The sequence below is a fragment of the Carassius auratus genome, chromosome 37 (genome assembly GCF_003368295.1).
Source record: "Carassius auratus strain Wakin chromosome 37, ASM336829v1, whole genome shotgun sequence".
Classification (NCBI taxonomy): domain Eukaryota; kingdom Metazoa; phylum Chordata; class Actinopteri; order Cypriniformes; family Cyprinidae; genus Carassius; species Carassius auratus.
In genome coordinates this window covers 1,217,119-1,242,029 of record NC_039279.1, presented here as the reverse complement: position 1 = coordinate 1,242,029, position 24,911 = coordinate 1,217,119, and the positions used below count along the sequence as shown (strand labels likewise).

The window sequence follows — 24,911 nt, the reverse complement described above, 5'->3', positions numbered from 1 at the left end:
GGAGATTGGGTCTGTTTCCTGTGCAAACTCACGGTTTGGTTTTCCCTTATCCTTACTACCCATAAACATAAAATGTAGTCTTGTGTTTTTCTAAATTGCGTGCAAACCAACCTTATAAGGGTCTTACTAAATGTTGTACAGTTTTGTGTTTAAATGCTGAACTAATCAGTGTGTTATGCTAAATGCAGTGTTGGATTAGTTTAAAGCGAGAGTTTAGGCTGATTTGCATGATATCCTGCTGTGGGAATGAACTGGTTTATCACTGACAGTATATATTCAGCTGTTATGTATGTAAATATCCTGAATGTGTACAGTAAATTAGTCAGTGTCTGTTTAATCTAAATATACTGCGGAATCTTCTCCTCTGTGAGGTCTTTGTACATTTTATCGCCTTTATCTACACTCTTAAAAAAGGGTTGTCATTGCTTAATGTCTCTGCCTTGATTTGGAGTGGATTCAATTGTTAGATTAAATAGGTGCTCTTGAAAGTAGAAGGGCTTTTGGCATCATTAAATAAACAGTATTTAGAAGGCCTCCAGCAAATTTCCCAGGTTGAGTCCATGGTGATGAAAGTCAATATGAAAAAGCATGCTGCCCTGAAAGTCTCGCTAACCAACCAAAAATGCACTTATTTATCCTAATTACACCTACTATAGCAGTAGGACTGGTTGATTTTTCCAGTTTTATTGATTAATTTGAATGTAATGTTTTCCCACGATTTTTTTTTTAATCGAGTAGTTACGATTTTGAATAGAAATATTACCAAGCGTTAGAATTAGACACTTTGAAAATGTGCCAGTGTTTACAGAAATAAGAAAACAATGATCCATCTGCATGTCAGTGCATGTGATTAACCTCTCACGTGACGCTCTCACACAGAATGATGCTATCTGAGCAGTGGAATAGGAAAAAAATACAAGATGGCAGTTGAACTTTTAACTTTAGGTTTTTTAAAATGCTGTTTCATGTATAAGGAGCTGCAAGAGATGAGAGCGCAGCAGTCAAACACGACCATGTTTACTCAGATAATACAACAGCACAATCGAATAAATACATGTAAAGTACAAGTACTGTGTGTCTGAAATTTCATGTTTGCATCATGCTGACAGGCTGAAAGTTAGGCCTAATAATAGTCTACTGGTGTTTTACCTTCAGTGGTTTTGAATTTGAATTACCTTGACTTTATATTAAAAAAAAAATATATATATATATATATATATATATATATATATATATATATATTAAAGCAGTCAGTTTAAGAACCAAACAATTACTGGGACTGATTCAATGTTTAGAAAACCAAAGTAATCACCTTTAGATCAACTTTCTGAACAGCGTACATTAGTTTGTTGGTGATTTCAACACATTGTAGTTGGCATGAGTTGTAGATGTTTAGGGAAATACAGTTCTGCTTGGTGCAGTTCTGTTGGCACAAAAATCTATTCTTATTCTTTCGTGATTGCTGCCCTTAAAATTTTACTAACCAACCACAGATGCACTAATCCATCCTAATTAAACTAATTTATCTATAGACCCAAATGGTGATACTCAAACTGATGTCATGCTTTTGTTGTTGGAATAGTTTTTTGTATTCCTATGCATAAATGCATAGAAACAACCAAGATAATCCATCTTTGACAACTTTCCAAACAGTGTGCGTTGTGATTCATTGGCGTTTTCAACACATTGTAGTTGGCGTGCATTGGTGTGTGGATGTTTTGGGAAACCTGTGTGGAATTTCAATTATGTTGTCACAGAATTTTATATTTATGAAACCGAGTGCTCCCTTTCTTACTAACCAACCAAAAGTCTTTCTAACCAACCAAAGCTGTACTCATCTATCCAAATTAGGCATACTATGGAGTTTGAGAACCAAACAATAGGTTAGACTGAAGTAATGTTTTCTTTGTTTAAATAGTTTATTTTATGCATTAACGCACAGACACAACCAGATTAATCCATATTTAGGTCAGCTTTCCGAAAAAGTTACATTGTGGTTTGTTGGTGCATTCAAACATTGCAGTTGGCATGAGTTGTAAATGTCTGGGGAAATGCAATTCTACTTGGTACAATTCTTTTGGCGCAGAAATTGAGTCTTGCTAACCAAGCAAATATGCATCCATCCTAACTGCACCTGCTATTGCACTTTGAGAACCAAACAATGCACGGGACCGACGTAATGTTGTATGTGTTGGAAATAGTTTCTTGTATCCCATGGATAAACGCATAGAGATAACCAAAGTAATTCATCTTTAGGTCCACTTTGTGAACAACGTGCATCATGGCTAGTTGGTGCATTCAACAAATTTGGTGGAAGCCTGTGGGGAAGTGAGGAACTCCTTGGTGCAGTTCTGTTGGCAGAGAATTTATATGAAATGGAGTACTTCCCTTAAAGAGGTCATATGATGCAATTGACAAGCTCTTGGTGCATGAAGGTGAAATGTAAAGTTGCAAAGACTAATGTCTCAAATCCAAAGAGATTATTTAAGTTTGATAAAGATAAAAGTAAGACTTTGCCACACACCCCTAATACGGCTCATTCAAACATGCACCCACGTGTTTACGTCACCATGTGGAAATATTTGCGTAAGCGGCCAAAATGTTCACGCAGAGAAAGACAGCTTCATCACTGTGACCGTCACGCCACTCTGTTCCCATTCTGGGCTTGAACTTATGGTAAAACTAAGGACTAAGGTCTTCACATTTATTCTGAAAGATGAAGCTCGCAATTATGGAAAAGGGCGTTACATTTCTAAAGAGCGCTAGCGGTGTTCGGCCAGTTACAATGCACTGGGCCAATCAGAGCAGACTGCGTTTGTCATGAGTTTTTTTTTTTTATATATATAGAAAATTATGTGTTTGAGAGAACTGGGGGATAGAGGACCTACAATAATGTACATTATTTAAAAAATAATGTGTTTTTTTAAATATTAAAGCAAGTCAACATATTCTGTCACACCAAATACACAAAATAATGATCTTAAAAAAGCATCATATGAACCCTTTGAAGTCTTGCTAACCAAACAAAGTTGTACTCATCCATTCTAATTTGACCTAGTATAACAGTTTGTGAACCAAACAATATGTGGCACTGAGGTCATGATCTCTGTCTTGGAATAGTTTCATAAATACACAGAAACAAACAAAGTAATCAATTGTGGTTCAATTGCATTTGTTGCAATTCTGCTTGATGCAGTTCTTTTGGCACAGAATTTCATTGTACACATTGCATGCTGGTTAATGTATATCTTCTTACCCTTCTCGGTGAGCTTCTCCTTTTTCCAGCTCCTGAATGACACCCAGTAGCACTTTGATCGTTTCCTGGCTGGAGCTGATCATGTTTTCCATGGCTTGGAGCTGCGCTTTAACTTCCCCATCCTGATTGACAGGCACTATCTGCTTGCACACCTCATTATCAGTCTGTAGAGTTCCTGATCCTGTGCCGCCCCTGCATGGAGGCGCTGGCATGGGAACGGCTGTAGAAGAGGCTGGGGTCAATGGCACTGCCGCATCCACGGCCCCCAGCGGTCGAGCGGACAGCGTGCCCACGTGACACTGGACCTGCGTAGTGCACCTGGTCCGTGGCAGTGTCTGTGACTGCAGGCCATTGAGCTGCAGAGTCTTCTTGCGTTTGGTCCGCTCGGATGGACTCTCCAGGCACTCCACCTGCGTGAGGGAGTTCCACGCGATGGGTCCTGTCACTTTGGAGGAGGAATCCTCTAGAATATTCCCACCGCTCTCCCCAGAGTTCAGTAAATGCAGCTTGCCTGAGCGATCAAGAGTTTCAGAGTCTCCCTGAAAGCCCTTACTGTGTTTACTTCTGACGCTACAGATCTGATAGTCCGAGTTTTCCGTACCTGCTGTTGACCCATCTGTCGGACAAGGGAGAACCAGAGCGTCCGAGCAAGGCCCATCTGTTCTCTTCAGATAGTCCCTGGCTTGTGGATGCTGCTCTATGGTTGCGACACACTTGCTGGTGTGCATTAATGCTTTTGTTTTCCTCACATTTTGAGTGGGTACACACTCCCTACCTGCCTCGGTAGCTTTCGCCCTCTTTACATCAATTACAAACCCATCGTCCTGGTCCTTACAGCTCTCCACCACAGCGGCATGCTTGACCGTATGTCCTTTCTTCCTCTCAAATGGAAAAGTCTGGTAACGCTTCCTAAGGTCCGGTGATGTTTGGACTCCGGTGCTTTTGGTGACATTGGGGATTGATCTACGAGCTGGGACAGTCATGTACTTGCGGTACGCCACCTTGTAGACCGGCTTCCCCCCTCGGGCCGCAGCAGCCTGTTCATTCTGCGCCTCGCAGATGTCCTTGAAGCGCACCTGAAGGGCTTTGTTGCGCTTGCGCACCTGCCGGCTTTCATCCAATGATCCTTTGACCTCCAGGGCCATGGATGCTGCCGTTGCCTCCGAGTCTGACTCAGAGTTGGTGAGCGGGCATTTACCAGCGTCCTTGCTCACCATGGTTCCTGCGAAACACAACCGGTTGAGATTTTATTAGTGGGAAAACAAGCTTGCTTTTAGCAACTGTATCTTGCATGCAATTGTGTTAGTAGATTAGATTTATGTGCTTAAATGATCTGACACAAATATGAAAATAATCAGTAATGCAACCAGAAAAGGGAACAGCTGCAACATCCTTCATCCTCTGACTCTATGAACGTTTCATATAGCAAATTAGTCTCCTTTCCTCCACTAACCTGCGTGGCTTGTTTGTGGCGAAATGTATGGAGCAATCTCATGAGTGTTTTCGTAGCCCATGACTTGGTTGTCTTTGACAGTTAATTGCATTTCTTGATCTTGTGTGCTCCTGTAGTGACAGCATGCAGGGAGAATGATAGGAGTGAAAGTGCGTCATCTGTCTACCTCCCTGGAGTTCACCATCTCTCAGCTAACTAATAGAAAGAGTGACACTGTCTGCCCTGTGATTCAGCATCATCACCCTGACAAACACTCCCGGCTTCCCTCTGAGGCCTGTGTGTCAAATTGCCTTTTTTAGTGTTTTGAAATGTGCATTCTTTTCTGTAAATCTAGGAGTGTGTTTTATTGATTATCCGTTTTTATTCTAGAAAAAAATATTTACTTGGTGTTTGTAGAGATATATTTCGAGACCGTTCCTTTTGAACTTCTGTGATTGTCATCTGTTGTGCATTAGGTCTGGTTTTTGTGTGGTCTGGGATGATTTTGTGTAGTTAAAGGATAGCCTTTTGTGCATCTTGAGACTTGCTCTGTTCTGTTGTGCTTCATTGAGCTGTTATTGAACACAAAAATGTGTCATAATGCTGTGTGTTGGACATGAGTCAACCTCATTATATCAGGCTTCCTTAAAACCAACTAGACTTTCACACAATCCCCCGACATGTCCATTATGGCAAGATGTACTTTTGCACATCTGTAGTTTTTTTTTCCTCTCGACTCTGTTATAGATTTTCTTCTTCCACAGAAAGGGAAAGACTGTTATGAAATGAGTTACAAACAGAAGAATGACTCTTTCTTCAAGGTCTCAGTGTGATTTTTGTGAAGTTTTCAGTGACGGCTAACACTATTGAAGCTGGGTGATATCCAAACATGGAAGCCCAGAACTCTTGAACCAAATCTGATTTCTGCTTCAGTAATCTTGTCTTTCAAATATGAAAGATTCACAACAACTGATACGAACCGTCTGGGGCAGCAGCTGTAAATCTTTATTGTGGCACAGGACATCTTTTGTCTTGTCTTGCAGAACAACCTTCTGGTCTTGTGTTCCCTTCTTCATTATTTAACAGTTAGTCCTACAATCTTCCCTACGTTTTGCCTCAAGTTTCTGCAATTGTCTTGTCTTTCCTTCAATTTATTGTTATTATTTAGTTTTGTAAGAAATGCATTATTTTATTCAGCAAGGCACATTAAATTGATCACAAGTGACTGTAAAGACTTTTATGATGTTACAAATGAATTCTATTCCTTTTATATATATATATTAGGGGTTTAACGTTACGTGTATTCGTACTGGACCGTTTCGGTACAGGACTTTCGGTACGGTGCAAGTGTGTACCGAATATATATATATGTACGTACGTATGTATATGTATGTACGTATGTATATATGTATTACAATTTAAATTGTAATGTAAATAAAGTGGTTGTAATTTAATTATTCTTTGTTTGTTAGGTCACTGACCCTATGTATAAGCCTTCTGTAACACCACTAAAATAGTCTCAAACTAGTTTTTTTCTGCACATGTGTAGACATCATGGAATAACAATCCATACAGGAGTGGCATATGTTCTCAAAATCCAATAATGTGTAATCTAATGGATTCTGGATTCCTCTGCGGTTTCGAAGCAGGCTGATCTCAGAGTTACTTAGCTGCACTTCTGTAGGCGTGTCTTGTTGAGCATCTCTAGCGCGCTCTGCTCTATTGTATTATGTCTATTACTCTAAATCATTTGTTAAGGGTCTTTAGGAAGGAAAGATAAACCAGTGGTGACAGACCCTCGGCGACAAACCGTCTTCAAGACCCATTCGGGATCGATGTGAGCTGCAGACAACATTACAAACCTTCAATACGGCAACAAACACATGCTGTCTGAGCAACACGCAAACAAGATTGATACCGCTGCTAAGAATCATGGGATTGTATTAATACTTTAACTCAAGTCAGCAGTCGATTGAACATTGTAGGTGTCTCTCCTCTTCCCCGTACCCACTCACTTCTGAGTGTGATGTATTACTAGTGTAACCCGGTTGTCAGGGAAAGCCCATCCCAAATGCATTTCCAACTCATTAATCAGAAAGGGTACTGCCGACGGCTCGAGTCCCCCAAAGAAGCATTAGCAGCCCTGGGATTATGTAAACAGCAAAGCGCGACTTTATTTACATAAGACTCTAAAGAATTAAATCATCAAATTATATTTTCACAGTTGCCTGGTGTTTGATATTGTGGTAGCGTAGCAACAACCGAGTGGTTTTCTCTTCCTGGTCTTTGTCATCCTGAGCTCTTGAAAATCATCTTTATCTTTGAAGACCCTGAAATGAACGGTGGAAGATGGTGAACTAAATAAAGTGCTTTTATTTGCACACTGCTTTCATTAGTGCTGCTTTATATGGCAAGACTAACTATTGCTATTGGGCATGTGTTGAATAAGCCTTGCTGTTTAGTTTTATATATGAGTGGGACCTCAAATCATGCAACTTGAGTGACTGAAGTTTTGGATGGAAAAACTGTCTAGCGACATATAAAAACGTAGTAAAAAAGTAAACCCATTTTTGTAAATTTTCCAAGCACAAGTGTTGCTGCTGTTAGTGTCTTCAATTAAAGAGCCACATCTGTTCAGTCACACGTGTGTCTCAGCAGGCTTTGGTTGTAAGACGGTCCTTGGCTATGAATCGTAACTCATCGACAGTGCCTGAACTGCTAGTACCTCGCTCAGGTGAAGCGTTACAGCAAGATCTTCTTTTTCTTGATGACAGGTTCATCTGCCTCACACTGCACAGCACTAACATACAGTCTTCTGAGAGATCACACTCTGATGGATGAATGGACATCCTGTCCTCCTTCCTCTTCATTCCTGAAAAAAATCATGTAAACTTGCTTCTGAGACCCTAGCCTCTCTCCATGCCTTAATTTTCTCTTCCTACTATCCTAGATGCACTTGTCTTTTAAATGGGGGGAAAAAATAGAGATTTTTTTATTTATTTAATGTTATTTTTTAAATTATTACTTATAAATTCGTGTGATTGCACCACATTTGATGCAATTTGACCACTCATTGGTTGTAGTATTACATCTAATGAATCACTTCAGAAGGTTGCACCACATTTGATGCCTTTGACCAAAATTGTAATTGAATTATTAAAATAACATTTAATGTATTTTTCATTGAACTTTTAAATTTAGGTCATTTCTTCACCTGAATATTAAAATTGTAATTTTTATATTGTTATTACAAATTTAGTTAAACACTGACCTTCTGTTTTTTTTTTTTTTTTTTTTTTTTTTTTTTAGTTACAAAATATTATTAATATTACTTTTGCACTTAAATGTAATGCGGTGTGCCACATTTGATGCCACTGACCATTTGAATGTTTTCCTTTTAATAACAACCTTTAGTTATTTTCTTCAGGTTTGACCTGTGGGCTACTTTTGGAATGCATTGCGTGTCCTTTTTACACATTTCAGAAATGAATGGAAAAGAGCAGCTTGGAGATTCTTCTGTTGCTTTGTTTCTGTTGTATACTGAATACTTGTATATGCTTCTCTCAGCTTGTGTGTGGTTTCTGATTGAGCCGTTTAATGTGTTCTGACTCTTTTCCACAAGTGCAGTCAGGATGAGGTGTTTAATCTGCTTATCTATTAATGTGCATGTAAAGAATGCGCTTTCGGGTTTGATAACAGATCAAATCAAATGTGTTAATACTAATAACATTGTACAGGAACCTGGGGTCATATTTCATATTCATCCTCCTACATCTGCGGGCTTTAATAAAACAGGAGATCCCTCCACCGGTTGATGTTTCTTTATTTGCTGACAGGAGTGCGGTGGTGTTTGAGCACAGGGTGTCTTAAAACACAGCAGGAACAAATGAAAGTGTGGCACTTGTAGAGAGCATGTGGAGGTCGAGAGCTCACCCTAATCCGGCTTTATTTATTTATCTGGTTTGTCTGCTGGGTTTTCTCCTGGTGATTTCCCCTGCAGGATATTATTAGTGTGCTTTCTCAGAATGTGGTCTGTTCACATACGACACAGAAAAGCATTCATATGCATGTGTAATATGACCAGGATATTATTTTTGTCAATCGTTTCAACCAAACCATCAATTTCTTCTCTTGTGGCTAATACCGAGATTTTTTTAATAGCAGATTAATCTGTTCATTACTAGTCTTCATGTGGCATTTTTAATGTATTCAAATGTTTTTGTAAATGTATGTGTGGTAATTATTTTTGTGGTGCAGTAATTGTATTATCTACAGTTGATATGACTCTGCATTTAAAAACGTCATTAAGTTCATTTAATGTAAAAAAAAAAAGGGGCTGGCGGTATGCTTTGATTTTTAAATAGTTTCCATCTTTTGAATTTTAAATGGTTGTCTTTTTGAAATTTTATTTAAGATTCAGATCTTAAGTCTTTTTTTGTTGTTGTTGTTGTTGTTGTTCATCTATGCTACTTTGTATGTTTTTGATTCAGTAAAAATAGAGATGGATAAAAATAGATAGATTTGATAGATATTTTGAAGTGGCATGAGATCATTTATCAGTAAACCTTCTGTCCCAAATCCTAAAACTAGTTAGGAGAAGAGAAAGTTACAGGCATTTTACCCATCTCTTTAAGGAAGTGGTTTGGCAGGGTCTCGTATGTGACCGATTCATTTAAAGAGAACAAGGTGGAGGTCTAAACATTAACAGTTTTCCATACCTCCACAATTGCAAAAATTTGTCATTAAATTGAATGCATTGAATGTTTTAAAGAAATTGAAATTATTTCTGTGCGTTAGAATGCATTTGTATGCACGCTGGACTATAGATATGTATGACGCTCTGTTTGTGATGGTCTGGAGGATATTTAGCGTTTGATCACTGCTGCATTAAAGCCAGTGTATGGAGTCAAATCCTTTGTCCGTTAATCGTTTCTCTAATGCCATAAGATGAGGCCGTCCATCTGAACGGCTGCTATTAGAGGATTGTGCTTCTAATAACCGTGGCTCTCTGATGCTAGAATGTTTTAATGATGCATGGCTGTCATTTCATCTGGAGTTAGTGAGCTTGCCGTCCTTCCATTAGATGCGTCTCTTTAGCCGGTCTGTAAAGCGTCACGCTCAGGTAGAGAGAGGACTCTTTAAACGGCAGCTTTACCGCTCTGAGAGCTCCGGGATCATCACATCTGCCCTGCTAGTTAGTCCTTTAAATCCACATTCATCAAGCATTACAGCCGGCCACCTCACTGAAACTCTGATGAAGAACCATTGTGACATTTCTGACTACTGCTGTGAACATTTACTAATGATAGCATAGTTGGACGCGGCTTGCTTTCTTCAGTCATTTACAAATCGTAGATCAAGTACATTCAACCATTAAAAAAATGATTTGCTGTGAAGGATTAATTTGACTAATTGTTTCAGGATGGTAATTGATTTTGTGAGTCTTTTCATAAGAATCAGTTCATAGGAGTCATTTGTGACATGGATTGTTTGATTCGCTAAAGAATAAACTCTGATTGCACTGAATATATATATATATATATATATATATATATATATATATATATATATATATATATATATATTTTAAATCTACTAAAACAAATGGACTCAGAGTTGGTAGATGGTTAGATAGATGGATAGACTGATAGATAAATAGATCGATAGTTGGATAGATAGCTAGATCTAGATAGATAGTCATTTGTTTGTGATAGCTCACAAAGAGTAAAGATTCAACAGTGTGATGCAGAAAAACACACATTTCTAAAATATCAGATCACTTTAAATCCAAATGTTGTAATTTATGAAGCACCATTTACAGTAACTAAGTTTTCTAAGAACTATATGATCTAATAAAGTGAATAATGAATGTTTCAGATGAGAGTGTCAGTTGACTGGAAATGAATCGGTGCGTTCAGTGGAGTCAGAGTCTGATCTGCGCCGCTGACCCTGAACAGATTTCTTCTCTGGCTTTTACTCTGTTTAGTATTCAGCTCTGATAGACCTGCAGTATTTTGAGGAAGTGGCTGTACTCATACTCTGAACTGTATCTGACTCGACGCGGAGTACCGTAGTAAAACATCTCACCCCAGAGCTTCACACAAACACACACATGCGAAGCCAAGCTCTTAAACATTTCTGAATCAGGTTCTTGTAGATGTTTACCAGAGACTTGCTCAGGTTAATACTGAATGGTTTTTAACTCTTCTGCAGTGTATTATCTATCTGTCTGTCTCTCAGTTAATGTCATGGAGAGGCTCTCTGTGGCTTTTCAGACAGCGGGGGGCAGCTTCTATTACCCACACCACTCTTATTTCCCAGAAAAGCAGAGAATTGAGAATGAGTGGAGAGAAGCATTGTCTGTCTGTCCTCCAGCTATACATCCAAACAAGACTAATTCAGCAAGCAAACATTAGCGCTGATGTTTAATGTGCAGTGTGGTTTAGGAAGGTGTGCAGTGGTGCAAAGGTGGCGTCTGTAAATTGGTTGCTCTTGGAGACCAGCTATGCAGAACACACACACACACACACACACACACACAATGCACTCAACACACGTGTGTTTGTTCATGTGTGAGATTGTTGTTGGATGTGCACAAGATGTCCTTGGTAAATACTTTATCTTTGAGGTGTTCATGCTCTCCTTTTTGTATTGAGAAAAAAAATAATGTGTAGTGTTTACTTTTGAAACTATTTACACTCAGAATTGAATAGTACATTTCAATAATAAAGATTGTTAAATGATATTGTGAGTGGATGGATGTCTGAATGGCAAGAAATAGAAGATGGATGGATGGATGGCAGTAAAGCGAAAGATGGATGTATAAATGAATGGATGGATGAATGGAGGGAAAGAAAAAAAGATGGATGATGGATAGATATCATGAAAGAAGGATGAATGGGGAGGGAAAGAAAAATGGATGGAGGGAGGGAAAGAAAGAAAGATGGATGTATGATGGATGGAAAGAAAAATAAATGGAAGGATGGATGGATAATTGTGAGAAATAAAGAAGATTGATGGCAAGAAAGAAAGGGGGATGGAAGAACGGCAATAAATAAAGATGGATGCATGGATGGATGGATGGATGGATGGCAGCAAAGAAAGATGGATGGATGTCAGGAAAGAGAAAAATGATTGATGGATGTCAGGAAAGAAAGACAAATATATGAATGGATGGAAACAATGGATGAAAGAAAGAAATATGGATTGTAGGAAAGAAAAAGAAAAATGGATGCCAAATAAAGAAAAATGGTTGGATGAAAGTAAGAAAGATGGATGAATGGATGGACGCAAAGGGAAAAAGATGATGAATGGGTGGAAGGATGGAAGGAAGGAAAGCAAAATGGACTGATGACGAAAGGAAGAAAGAAAGATTGACGGGTAAACAAAGGAGAAGATGGAAGAAAAACTAGATTCTGATGGATGGATGGATAAACCGGCCATCACCAATCTTATTAACAGGCTTTATGTATTTCTCAGACTTATGTTTCCAGGCTGATTATTGAGAGTTCTGAGGACGAACCAGGTATGAAACACAGTTTGGATTAAAGTTCAGATGTACAGAATGGAAATCAGAATTTAGTTTGAGGCACCTAACAGCATGTAAATTAGACGCCTGTCCAGTACAGTATGTTCAGGGTCTGAGATTGGTCACTTTTACATCGGTCAGTTGGCTTCTTCTTAAGTGGGTGATTCTTGGCCAGAAGAGCTCCAGTGTGGACCAGAGATTTTCTTTTCAAATACCTTGTGTCTCATGTGACTCTGTGAATCTTTTCAATATTCCAGGCAGGTTGTGATCTCTCTTCTTCTGCTTTTGACTCGTAATAAAGCCATTACCACATGAAAGACAACATCTGGCTTCCTCACGGCCCGGGGCTGCTGTTACTGTGTGTGTGGACAGGTGAAGAGCAAGACAGCGTCACCATCCGATTCCAAAACAATTTCTAATGCATCTCAGGTGTTTAGCTGCAGCACAGGGTTCGCTTTCTTTGCCAAGTTCTGTGACCTTAAACTTGGTCACTCAGCATGTATTGATGCAGAACTGCCTTTACTGCTGCTGCATGCTTTAGTGTTAGTGCCTTAAACTATGACTTGTTCTTGATTAACTACTGAATGTGCACTATCTTTTGTCCTGCAGCATATTTTTAAATACAGAGGTCATATAATTGTTGGTTGGATTTCAAAACGCTTATTTAGCCCTGTTGTTTTTATATATCTGTTCATGCTATGTTTAGGTCAGGAGAATTGGGGCAAATATACTGTCATGGAAATGTCATAACTGGTAGTCAATCTCACAGAAATAACTGGGTCCACAGAAGTAACATGCATTTATTAAATAATAATGTATCTGTAAATAAATATTTATTTTAATATTGATGCATTTATTCATACAAATGTAATTGATAAATATTTATTTTCATAATAAATAAATAAATCCCAGATATTTGTGTGTGCTTCACCCAGTTATACTGTAGCAGTCTGACCATCATAATGCCGGTCAGCATGCAGTATGCATCTCTCTCTGATTGAGGAGCTCAACTGAGTGTGGGAGTGTTTCAGATGGAGATGACGTGTTCACAACCCAGCCAATTAAAAGACAGTCGTGATCCTTCAGGTAGAACCCAGATAAAGTCTCTCACTGTTTCTTCTCATGCTCAGTCTCTCTCTCTCACACACACACACACACTCGTGCAGTGTTAGTCTGAGCAGAGTGTGTGCTACTGAGTGTTTTCTTCACGTGTGTTGGGTTGGTCTCTAGCAGGCAGTATTTATCTCTATTACGCTCTTGATATCAGGTCAGTTGAGCCTATGACACGTCACCTAACAATCAACATCCTGTCATCGTTTACTCCCCTTGTTGGAAACCTGTATGACTTGATTTGTTTTCTGAAACATCATGCAGAACTCTTTCTGCAATGAAAGCGCAGTGACCGCTGTAGCTCTCAAACCTGATTTGTGTTAGGAAGCATGCAGTTTGGCATCTCTGACGTCAGACTCGTCACACACCAAGTCTTGATAGCTGGTACATGAAATATATTTCAGTACTTCTCTAAGATTTTGTAGTGCTTTTATCTTATATGCTCACCAATGCTGCATTTGTTTGGTTAAAAAAAAGTTTCAGCATTATAAGAAATATTTCTTGAGCAGCAAATCATGGTGTTAGAATGAGTATATTTCTGAAGGATCATGTGACGTTGAAGACTGGAGAAATGATGCAGAAAATTATTTGTATCACTGGAAAAAAATACATTTTAAATATAATAAAATAGAAAATAGTTAATTTAAATTGTAAGAATATTTCATAAATGTCCGGTTTTTGCTATTTTGTTTTCAGAATCACATTTTTTACTGATATTGTACAGTAAAGGGAATGACTTTTAGTGAATAAGTTTAAATGTGGGTCACAAAACATTGTCATTTGACTTCAGAAGACTTTTATAGTATAACACAGACCACAACAAGCTTAACGACTTCTGTTCCTGTTCATTTTCATTGTATGGAATAGAGCTGAGTGAACATTCTGCTAAACATCTCCTTTTTTTTGTTATTCACAGAAAATAGGAATTTGAACGGGGGCTGAGAAAATGACCCCCAAATGCACATTTTTCACCAAACTAGTCCTGATTTAACCTATGGCCTTAAAACACAGTTTCTAAACTCAGTGTCAAGCCAATCACATAAGCTCTCTCTCTCTCTCTCTCTCTCTCTCTCTCTCTCTGCGTGGGTTGAAAATAAAAGATTATTATAATGCTAAACGAAGCATTGCGATGGCCGGTTGTAACACAGCAGGATCAGATGATCTCGGTGTGTTTGTTCTGATGAGCTTCTTCAATGCAGCACTCGCCGTTTTGTCTCAAGTCAACTTTGGTGTTCAAGTTTCTCGTGTATTTGTATGTTTTCTCAGCATTAAGATTGAGAATTTGCCAGCTGAAATGACTAAAGGTACATTTCCGGAGGGTTAAAGGTGATCACGAGTCCAAACTTGAGCTCAAATGAAGAGGAAGAGACTCACCTCCAGACACGGATCAGTGGTGATGATGATGATGATGATGAAGGGGAGGGAGAGATGTCCAGCACATGTCTTCCCTCTCAGTGCAGCTGGAGTCCGTCAGGGCGCGAGAACTGATGTGAGTCTGGAGAGAGGGTCTGCCATGCTGGAAGTTTCTCCGTGTAACACCATACGGTCAGTCAGTCAGTCCTGCTGTGATCCTTACACATCCAGAGTGAGAGATTCCAAAGAGATCTGCCCCAGAACACACACACACGCGCCTTTACATGACCGGTGCTCCCCCGCAACTCTCACTCACACAACACACACACACACACATGCACGCACGCACACTCACACACTCACGCGCACACTGCTGACAGGACGCAGCGGGGTCCGGAGCTCAGCGATGGCATGTGTGCATATGAGACATCCATCCTGAACCAGCCGCTCCAAGAACTGAGAGACCTGAGAGCCACACACACACAGAGAGAGAGAGAGAGAGAGAGAGAGAGAGGAGGCGGGGTGGAAGACAGCAAACCAGAGCGAGAGAGAGAGAGAGAGTGAAAGAGAAGGGGAATTGCCAGGAAAATCCAGCTTTAGGTCATGTGATGACCTACTGATGTACATAGTAGCTGTCAGATCTCTTTTTTTATTATTATGTATTATTCTATAAACATTATTATATGATTTTTCCAATCATTATTTAAATATTTTAACATTTTTACAATTGTATTTATTCATTTAGCAGACACCTTTATCCAAAGCGACTTACAAATGAGGACCATGTATAATATAATAATAATATTTATTATTTAAATAATATACGTATTAAATGCATATATAATGAAATCAATTTTTATTGTATAATTTGTTTGATAAAATGTTAAATGTGTGTGTGTGTATATATGTGAATACTGTGATTGGTCAGTTGTGGTTTGACATTATGGCATGAAGATGTCGAATGCTTGATTCTGATTGGCTGTCAGACATTCTAAGATGATTATATTTCTGCCACTGAATGACTGAAGCAGTTCCAAGCTCGCATTATAGTTTCACTTCACGTCACCACATTTTTTCAGTTATTTCAGATAAACTTACCCTGTCACTGCAAAAGAAAATGTTTTATCGGTCTACTGGGAAACAAAGTTGCTTCAGAGGACAGACTGGTGTTTGAGGAAGTTTATGAAATAGATTCAAAGTTAGTGTTTTTTGAGACATGCAAGCCAGAACTCCTTGAGAACATCTACTCACCCTCACGTCTTAACAAACCTACATGAAGACCACTCCTTGAACACAAAAGAAGACATTTTGAAGAACGTTTGGGTCAAACAGAGTGAAACTGCATTTCAGACCATCAGTTCATCATTGATGTCTTCTGTTTTTCCCTGTGTTTTCTGCTTGTCTTTGTTCTGTCTGCCCTCATAAGAGGAAAGTAGCTTCTTCTGATTTGATTGTCCTAGCTGCGAGTAAGGCCACACCACCTCGTGACGTCCTCCAGACTGACATCTGTTGACTCAGCATGCAGAGTTATTATTTTCTTCAGGTTTATGGTTCTTTTGCTCTGTTATCCAGTACGTACGCACACATGCATATAGAGAGTGACTTTTATTTTCACACTTTGTGTAACCCGCAGGATCTGTCAGCCTTTATTCCCACAGGTTTTGTCCAACCATCATGACTGAAATCAAACGTGTGAACCTCAGTTCCCCAAACAAACGGCTTTGAACTTCCATCTCCTGAGACACACTCCAGAAACACTGCGAGTTTCATACTCTCAACACTCGCAGCTGTCAGCACCGCTGCAGCGTGCTATCCTGTGTTATCTGTGCTGATGCTGAGATCCTCACTTTTCTGTGCCTGCAGAATTCACGTCCTCCGCCTTCTCCTCGTGTTTCTGTACCTGCGTCATCTCCTTGTTTGTTGGTTTTTTAAATCGTGGTTAATTCGATTGAGTTTGCAGTGTGTAATACTCCACACTTATACCTTTGACCTTGTTTTTTTCCTCAAGATCAGCAATCAAAATAGAGATGAGTCGGCAGATTCCTTCTGAGTGTGGTGATGTAGTCGTTGAAGCTCAGGGTTTCCACTTTCATGGAGAAACTAGAAATTGTAAGGAACTTCAAGTGTTTTATCAACCTGTCTTAAAAGTCAATTAATAATAATAATAAATAGCTTTTAGACTTGCACTATTCATAAAAAAAAAAATCTTTTTGTATTTTATCCCTTTTCTTTTCATTTATTATGCAATTAACAAAAGCAAAATGACCTCTATCACTAGCTTACTCTATTCTTTTTCTATTCTATCGGTTTTCTTTTTATTATATTATAAAAAAATAATAATAATAATCTTGCTACGTGTACTGCATTAAGCTAACTGAGACTTGATATAGCACTTATATATCATTGCTCTTTTGTTGATTTTTGATTGCTTCCATTGTCCTCGTTTTTATGTCGCTTTGGATAAAAGCGTCTGCTAAATTAATAAATGTAAATGTAATTAGCTAGATATTGTTCTTGTGTAAATGAAAACTAGCTTGGAAGCCAGTGATTTGTGATGAATTGTCTGGTCTTTCCCAGGAGTTGGTTGAACTGGTTCACAGATTGGTTCAAATGATTTTTTAAAGCAGAGGAAAGATGGCTTATTGAGCCTCTTCAGTGTTAGCATAGTTAACATACGTTTTTTTTTTTTTTTTTTTTTTTTTTTTTTTTTACTTGAAATATGTTAACTCATATTGTTCATGTAATTGCCAAGGCAACATTTCTTATTTAGTTTAACCTGAGAAAAAATAAATAAATTACAAGTTAAAGCGAAAAATGATAAAATACTAATAAAAATATAAACAGTATTTCAGTCATACTAAAATATGATTGGATGTATGATCCATCACTGTTTAGCACCTGTGAGTTATTGTGCTTCTAGTAAGTGTTCTGGAAGTCACTTTAGATAAAAGCATGCGCTAATGAAATTAGGCTTCTAGATCTGTCAATAGTAAGCTAACAGCGTACGAGTGTGATGTCTGCAGAATGGTACGGGATACATGAGAATCTCTCTCAGCTCTGTACCCCTGCTGGTTTAATTAAGATCTTAAAACACCAGCTGCTGAGATCTGTGCTCACGCCAGGCATCTTTCCTCTCTCGGTCCGTCTATGTTGGGAGCGAGTGTCCGCACGTCTTTCATTCAGCCTGGTGTCTGTAGTGTACTAATGAAGCATTTATTAAATATTATTTTAGTTAGATTTTTAATAATTTCTGAATTATTTTATTTTAATGTATTCCATTATATTTTATTTTATTTTGAACCAAATTACATAAGGACAAAGACGTCCACAGGTTTGCTAATAAAAGCAAGAGCTGTAGCTGTAATCGTGTTGAAATGCTGCCAGTACTGTAAGTACACTGATTACACTCCCTTATAGCTGACAGTGTGTTGAACTGCTTTGTGTGTGTGTGTGTGTGTGTGCTAATAAACTTCATTAAGCTGAACACCAACTCACACACTCTGGAGCAGTTCTGGCTGGACTTGATGAACCCTCACAAGACTCGATCACATGTAGTCACGCAGAGATGAGTTAGTCTGAAGTTTCTGTAGATACTCTGTGATGTTCCATCTAGATTATTTAGCTGAATATTTTGGGTCGATACAGCCCTAAGATGCTGCTGTATACACACCAAATGTCCATTACAAATTCAGTAGCTCATATTCTGCATTAACATTATAATTTTTGTGTCCCTGAAGTCCAATTATAGTAATGGTAATGGCTTCTTGCACCAAAACAAGCATCATTTTTATTGTTCATGACCATTTTTCCATCTTTTTTTAATCGGTTATATTCATTCAATGAGAATTAGATTTTTAGTAGCAAAGTATTAATCTCCAACAGTGCAAATGCGTAAAAGTTCCGGTCATATGTTAATGTTCAGTTATGACATCATTACCATTATGATTTCCAAGGCCGTTTTTGCAGCCTTTTAAAGGGATAACTCATACCCTCGGGTCATCTAAGATGTAGGTGATACTTGTATTTTCAGTAGAACAGTAGTAACCTGAAACTGAACATTATTTACAACATTATTACCTGCAATCCAGAGCCTCAGGCAAACAGGGAAATCTGATTATTTTCTGCGAACTGGTTCTTTTGGACAGTTTGTTTTAATGAACTGGTTCAAAAAACTGAATCACTAGATGATGTAATCACGCAATGTAAAGATGTGCAGTTATTTATATTAGTAAAGCACCCACTGATGATGTGAAACGTGGATGTTTTACTTGTCTAAAGCATATAAAGTGAATTCTCATCAGCTCATATTTGCGTAAACCATGAGGAAACATTAAAACTTTAATTTGCCCCCTTCATTCAAGCTCTCGGTTCAGACGTGCATATCAGCGGCTCATCGGTCTGAGTCGAGCTGTTTCTTCAGTTCTTCAGAGTGACTGTCAGACGTCTGGAAGTCAGTTACTTGTAGATCTGTGCTGATCGAGCTGCAAACATATACCCGTAACAGGCAAAAGATTCAAAAATATAACCACTGACCCTCTCTTTTGAGAGACACTACTTTTATTTATCATGCACTTTTTTTAATTGACGACTTTGCAGATTGTTTTTTTTTTTTTTTTAAGAATTGCTACATTATAAACTGCAAAAGAGATATTTTTCAGAAATCCATATGACCTGCTCTTTAAGACCTCCATAAATCATCAGGAGCCACTGGAATTCATTTTGTGTTCCTTGAAATGATTTTTTGACTCTCAAAGTGAAGGTAGCCACTGACTTGAACTTTATGAATCACTTATCATCTTTACTGTTCTAAACACACACACACACACACACACACACACACAGAGTCACCTACATCTTAGATGACCTGAGGGTGAGCTAACAGCAGATTTTCATTTTTGGCTGAACAAACCCTTCAAGTTTGCTATTGTTCTTGCAGCGCTGCATTTCTCCTGCTGCTGCTCCAGATGTTTCCAGGCTCCTGCTGGTGTCTCTTGTCTTCCGTTATGCAGACAGGGATTCGTTCTTAGCGGCTCCATTTGTAACTGACAGAGCCATTATTTAATTAGTGTGATTTAGCTGTAAATGAACACGCTCCAGCGCTGTAATAAAACTGACTCGACCTGAAGCAAGAATACGAAACCATTAGATGTGAAATATGTTCAGCCGGGCGCATGTTCTTTACTCTTGTTTTTTTTTCTTCTCTCTTTCCAATCTTTCTTTTTTCCTTGCTATTGCATCCTGAAAGCCCGATTGCATTTGCATTGCAGTTGAAGTTTGCATGCAGTATATATGCTTGTTGGGCTTGTACTGCATTCAATTCGAAGGCTGGTTTTCCTACTTGATGTTCAACTTCTGACCGTATAAGCTGCAACATTAATTGACAGACATTTGCTCTGCAGGTGTTGGGTTGACAGCAAAGCACATCACAAGTGATGCTTACAGTGGCAGTTTTTGCTCCGCAGGTGTGCGCTTTCACCAACGGAGGTCATTTATTTGTGTTTTCGTAACAGGTTCTGCAAATAAAAAAAAGACACTTAAGACTGGTTTTGTGGTCCAGGGTCATTGAAGAATCACGTGACACTGAAGACTGGAGTGATGATCTTAGTGGTGTGCTGGATTATTTGCTGCTGTTGTGCAGAACGAAGCCGCTGCTGGATGGAACAGACTGACCTTGAGGAATCTCTGGAGCTGAAGGCAGGGAAACTTTTGAGAAAGATCTCATTCTTTCTCTCTGACTTTCATTTGATCGACCTCCTTAAGAAAACAGTTTCCATGGCAACGGGTTGAGGAGCACAACACAGATGAGATGAACCTTAGAGGATGCAGCCTTTGTCTCTGTCTGCTGAGATGAGAGTGAATCGGCTGCAGGATTCCCGTCCGCTCAGAGAGAGAACCTGAACCAGCACATGGTCTAAATGAAAAGCCTTTTTAATTCATGATGTTCATTTCAAAGTCTGAGAACTGCACATCTACATCCTTTCAGTTTCATCTATCCATCCATCCCTCTGTTGTTGTCCTTCCTTCCTTCTTTCATCCATCTTTTTCTTCCAATCCTTCCATTTATTATTATTTTATTCTATTCGATTGTCTGTTTTTTCTTTCCTTCCTTTCCATGCATCCATCCATCGGTTTCTAATTTACTTGCATTTAGCAATCCAGCCATTTTTCCATTGGTTTTTTTCTTCCTTCGTTCCATCCTTTTATTGCTTTCCTTCTATCCATCATCCTTTTATTTTTCCTAACTTTCTCCCATCCATCCATCCATCCATCCATCCATCCATCTGTCCATCCATTAGATTTTTCCACATCCATTTATTGAGTTTCTTACCATCCTCTCATCCATCCATCCATCCATCCGTTTTTCATTTGTTTTTCTTACCATCCATCCATCCATTTCGCTTTCATTCTCCATTTATTTCAATTCATTTATCTTTTTTATGATTCAAACCATTTTTTCTTTTTTGTTTTCATGAATTTCTCATTTTTTATCCATCCATCCATCCATCCATCCATCCATCCATCCATCCATCCATCCATCCATCCATCCATCCATCTGTTGTTGTCCTTCCTTCCTTCTTTCATCCATCTTTTTCTTCCAATCCTTCCATTTATTATTATTTTATTCTATTCGATTGTCTGTTTTTTCTTTACTTCCTTTCCATGCATCCATCCATCGGTTTCTAATTTACTTGCATTTAGCAATCCAGCCATTTTTCCATTGGTTTTTTTCTTCCTTCGTTCCATCCTTTTATTGCTTTCCTTCTATCCATCATCCTTTTATTTTTCCTAACTTTCTCCCATCCATCCATCCATCCATCCATCCATCCATCTGTCCATCCATTAGATTTTTCCACATCCATTTATTGAGTTTCTTACCATCCTCTCATCCATCCATCCATCCATCCATTTTTCATTTGTTTTTCTTACCATCCATCCATCCATTTCGCTTTCATTCTCCATTTATTTCAATTCATTTATCTTTTTTATGATTCAAACCATTTTTTCTTTTTTGTTTTCATGAATTTCTCATTTTTTATCCATCCATCCATCCATCCATCCATCCATCCATCCATCCATCCATCCATCCATCCATCCATCCATCCATCCATCCATCCATCCATCCATCCATCCATCCATCCATCCATCCATCCATCCATCCATCCATCCATCCATCCATCCATCCATCCATCCATCCATCCATCCATCCATCCATCCATCCATCCATCCATCCATCCATCCATCCATCCATCCATCCATCGTTAATGTAGCTATTTTTCCCCTTTCAGTCTGAGTGAGATTGGAAAGCTCGTACTGTATGTAGTGTGGAGGTTTTCTCTGGCGTCAGGTCATCTTCAGTTCATCCCGTCTCATCCTGACACATTTCTGAAGTGAGGATGGGGTCTCCATGTGTTCAGGTGATTGAAGGACCCCACTGCAGAGCAACTCAATCATGTGTAATTCCTGCATGAGCAATACACAGCAGGAGTCTGTTATCTTCTAGTAAAAAAACCGGATCCTTCATCAGGAGTAATGGCACGCTTCCACGTGCAGAATGAGTGAGTGAGTTATTACTCCTCCCTTCAGATCTCTCAGCAGGACACCGTATCTGTCCGTCACTCATTTCAGACGTGAACGGCTGCTGGTTTGGGCTCATTTGAAGCCAGCGTTTACTGGCACTTTCATTCAGATTTGGCTTCGTGTAGACGAAACATTTCTGGCTCTGAATTACTGAGGCGTTTTCAGCCAGCACTTCCATTCATGAATTTCATCTGTCCATCACCCAAATCACTCGTGTAATCCTCAATTACTCTTTAAATATTAATATAAGAAGAACTGACCTGTCGTTTGTCCTTCACGTCATTGTATCTTCTCTGCTTTTAGGTATCAGTATAAGCTGTCAGTGCTCCTTTGCTGTAAAACATATCATATTTGCAATAGGAGTCTGAAATGCACCATGTTTTTAGGAATATAAATTGAGAATAGTTCTCACTCAATATTAACAGTCTTTCCTCATCGTCATTTTTGATTATGAAGTTAATAGTTAGGGGAGTACCTGATATTAGTTATCTGGACTTCACGACGTTGACATTGTGTTGTGTGTGTGTGTATGTGATGCCAGTGTTGTCTGTCATTATGAGTCCTGTTCAAACACAAAGGCTCAGATTGGATGTTCAGTAAACATAAATATTAGCTTTTGAACCGCATTAGCAGAACCACGAGGCGCTAATCTCTCTCTCCAGGCTAACTGTGTTTGCTGTGTCTTTACCCAGCCAGCTGACAAACGTGTTGAAGAGCATGAATATTTCACTGAAGACCTCAGTTGTACCTCTTCAGTCTCAGCCTCTCCAGTGTTTTCTTCATAAGGTGAGACGGAGAGAGAGAGAGAGAGAGGGGGGAGTTTGTCTGGAACATGCGCTGTGTTGTGTTTCTGCTGAGTTATGTAGGCCAGACCTAATTAACGCTGCAGGAAAGACTTGCAAATGAAAATCAAGGCGAACGTGGAATGGCCCCGGTCACACTTTCAAAGTGCAAAGGCTTCGCGTGCGACTGGTTGCTATTCGCGGTGTTTGCTCATGTGGAATCTGCTGGAAATCTCCTTCCTGCTTTCAGATGGCTGCAAATTAACGAAGATGAATGAAGTGGCTTTTAAACTAATAGGACTCCTACGCACTGTCGTATTTAATTATTCTTTTTTTCTCCCTCAAGTCCACTCATAATGTTAGTCAAGGTTTCTTCCATCAAACACGTAATTTTCATTTCTTCTTTTCTTTCTGACCCTTTTTATTGAACTGTTTTTGGAAAAGGCTATTTTTGCTAGATAAGATAGAGAGGGAAAATGGATAATGCTTGAGGTCATTTGAGGTGTTTCGCTGTAATAGCAATAAAAATCATTAGAAGAAAAATGCCGCATACTTTAAATTGCACTTTACAAATGTTCTTTATAATTTGGTTTTATATTATAGTTTATATATTTCTTATAATCATATTTGTTTTTAAACATCACAATGTGGTATTAAGAAATTGCTGATTAATGGTCTTAAATATGAATTGTAATGTTATACATATACATTCAAATAGAAAATAGTTATTTAAATTTGTAGTAATATTTTACAATATTATTTTTCACTGTACTTTACTGTAGAAGGTCAAAAATGTCCTCCGCAATAATAATAATAATAAAAAACTATGACTTTGCATATTGCTTATTTTCAAGTTTTATAGTAAAAGAGTCGTTACACTATAAGTTATGCATGAGTTATTAATGTTCTCTGTAATGTTACATAAATGACATTTCAATAGCTTCTTCAGCAGGTAATGTGACATTTTCTAATACACTGCACAGATTTGATTCCCACTCCATGTTCGAGGTGTTTCAGTGCCTTTTTGTTGTGTTTTGAATCTTAAATGAGTTTTTCCCCTCTGTTTCATTTCTTTAGCAATTGGTTTCTGGTTAATTGCATGTTAAATTGGTCTCAATTCCCATATGTGGGGAAGTGAAAGTATCATTAGATTCCTTCAGTGTGTCTCTCACTGCTTTAAATATTGATATCAAACGCTCACTGTTCACCACATTACTTTGTCAGAAATGCTTTTAATGGAATTGCTGCGCAGTCTTCATGTTGTTCGGTCTCTCGGGTGAAATTCCTGGTGGAGTGGCTTTGAAGGGTTTGTGGCCCTTTAACAGCAGCTCTTAGCTCCTGTGAGTGTTTGATTGACAGGTGCTCGAGGTGTTCTGCTGTCACTGATCAGCTGTCTGTCTGTCTGTCTGTCTGTCTGTGTTTGCAGGGCAGTTTTGTGGCGTGTATGACCGGCACTCTGCGGCAGATGGACGACTATCACTACACCCACCTCATCAGCACCTTTGGGAAGATGCGCACAGACGTGGTGGTAAGTTTCCCGCTCAATGCCAAGACACTTTACTCCCACATCTGTGAACCTGTATTATAGCGGGACAAAAAGACATGTATGGGTCAAAGATGAGACGTCCAATTTTGTGTCTACGTCAAATTAGTGTTTTTATATACACGGAAGCAAATCTTTCATGCAAGTAAAGGGTCTACTTTAATGTTTCAAATAACTTTAATAAAAGTACAATGTCAAAATATGGGCGAATTAATGTTGCTTCGTCATTCAGCGTAACTTATTTGGGTAAAAATGAAAGGACATACTTGTTCTGATCTGCACTTATCAAAATATTAATATTAATGAAATTAATGAAAAAGTGAGCTTAT

The 24,911-nt window shown here is 38.7% G+C and overlaps 2 protein-coding genes across 6 annotated transcripts in view; one reads left to right on the top strand and one right to left on the bottom strand.

The window, feature by feature from the left end:
* LOC113055843 (protein FAM196A-like) overlaps positions 1-15,312 on the bottom strand; it is a 37,551-nt gene extending 22,239 nt beyond the window's left edge. Inside the window, exons 1-3 of one of the 3 annotated variants that reach the window (XM_026222210.1) lie at positions 15,043-15,312; positions 14,701-14,931; positions 3,257-4,478 (exon numbers count right to left, since the gene is read on the bottom strand). In XM_026222210.1, the coding sequence (XP_026077995.1) occupies positions 3,257-4,473 (1,217 nt within the window). In that variant the 5' untranslated portion in view covers positions 4,474-4,478; positions 14,701-14,931; positions 15,043-15,312. Of the gene's footprint in view, positions 1-1,288; positions 2,352-3,256; positions 4,479-14,700 lie in introns of those variants that run through there. The other 2 variants (XM_026222211.1, XM_026222209.1) reach the window with 2 other exon arrangements.
* The window catches only part of dock1 (dedicator of cytokinesis 1), a 202,814-nt gene that overhangs the window by 112,779 nt on the left and 65,124 nt on the right, over positions 1-24,911 (top strand). For all 3 annotated transcript variants that reach the window (XM_026222208.1, XM_026222207.1, XM_026222206.1), the window contains exon 28: positions 24,466-24,567. In XM_026222208.1, coding sequence (XP_026077993.1) covers positions 24,466-24,567 — 102 coding nt within the window. The remainder of the gene's footprint in view (positions 1-24,465; positions 24,568-24,911) is intronic.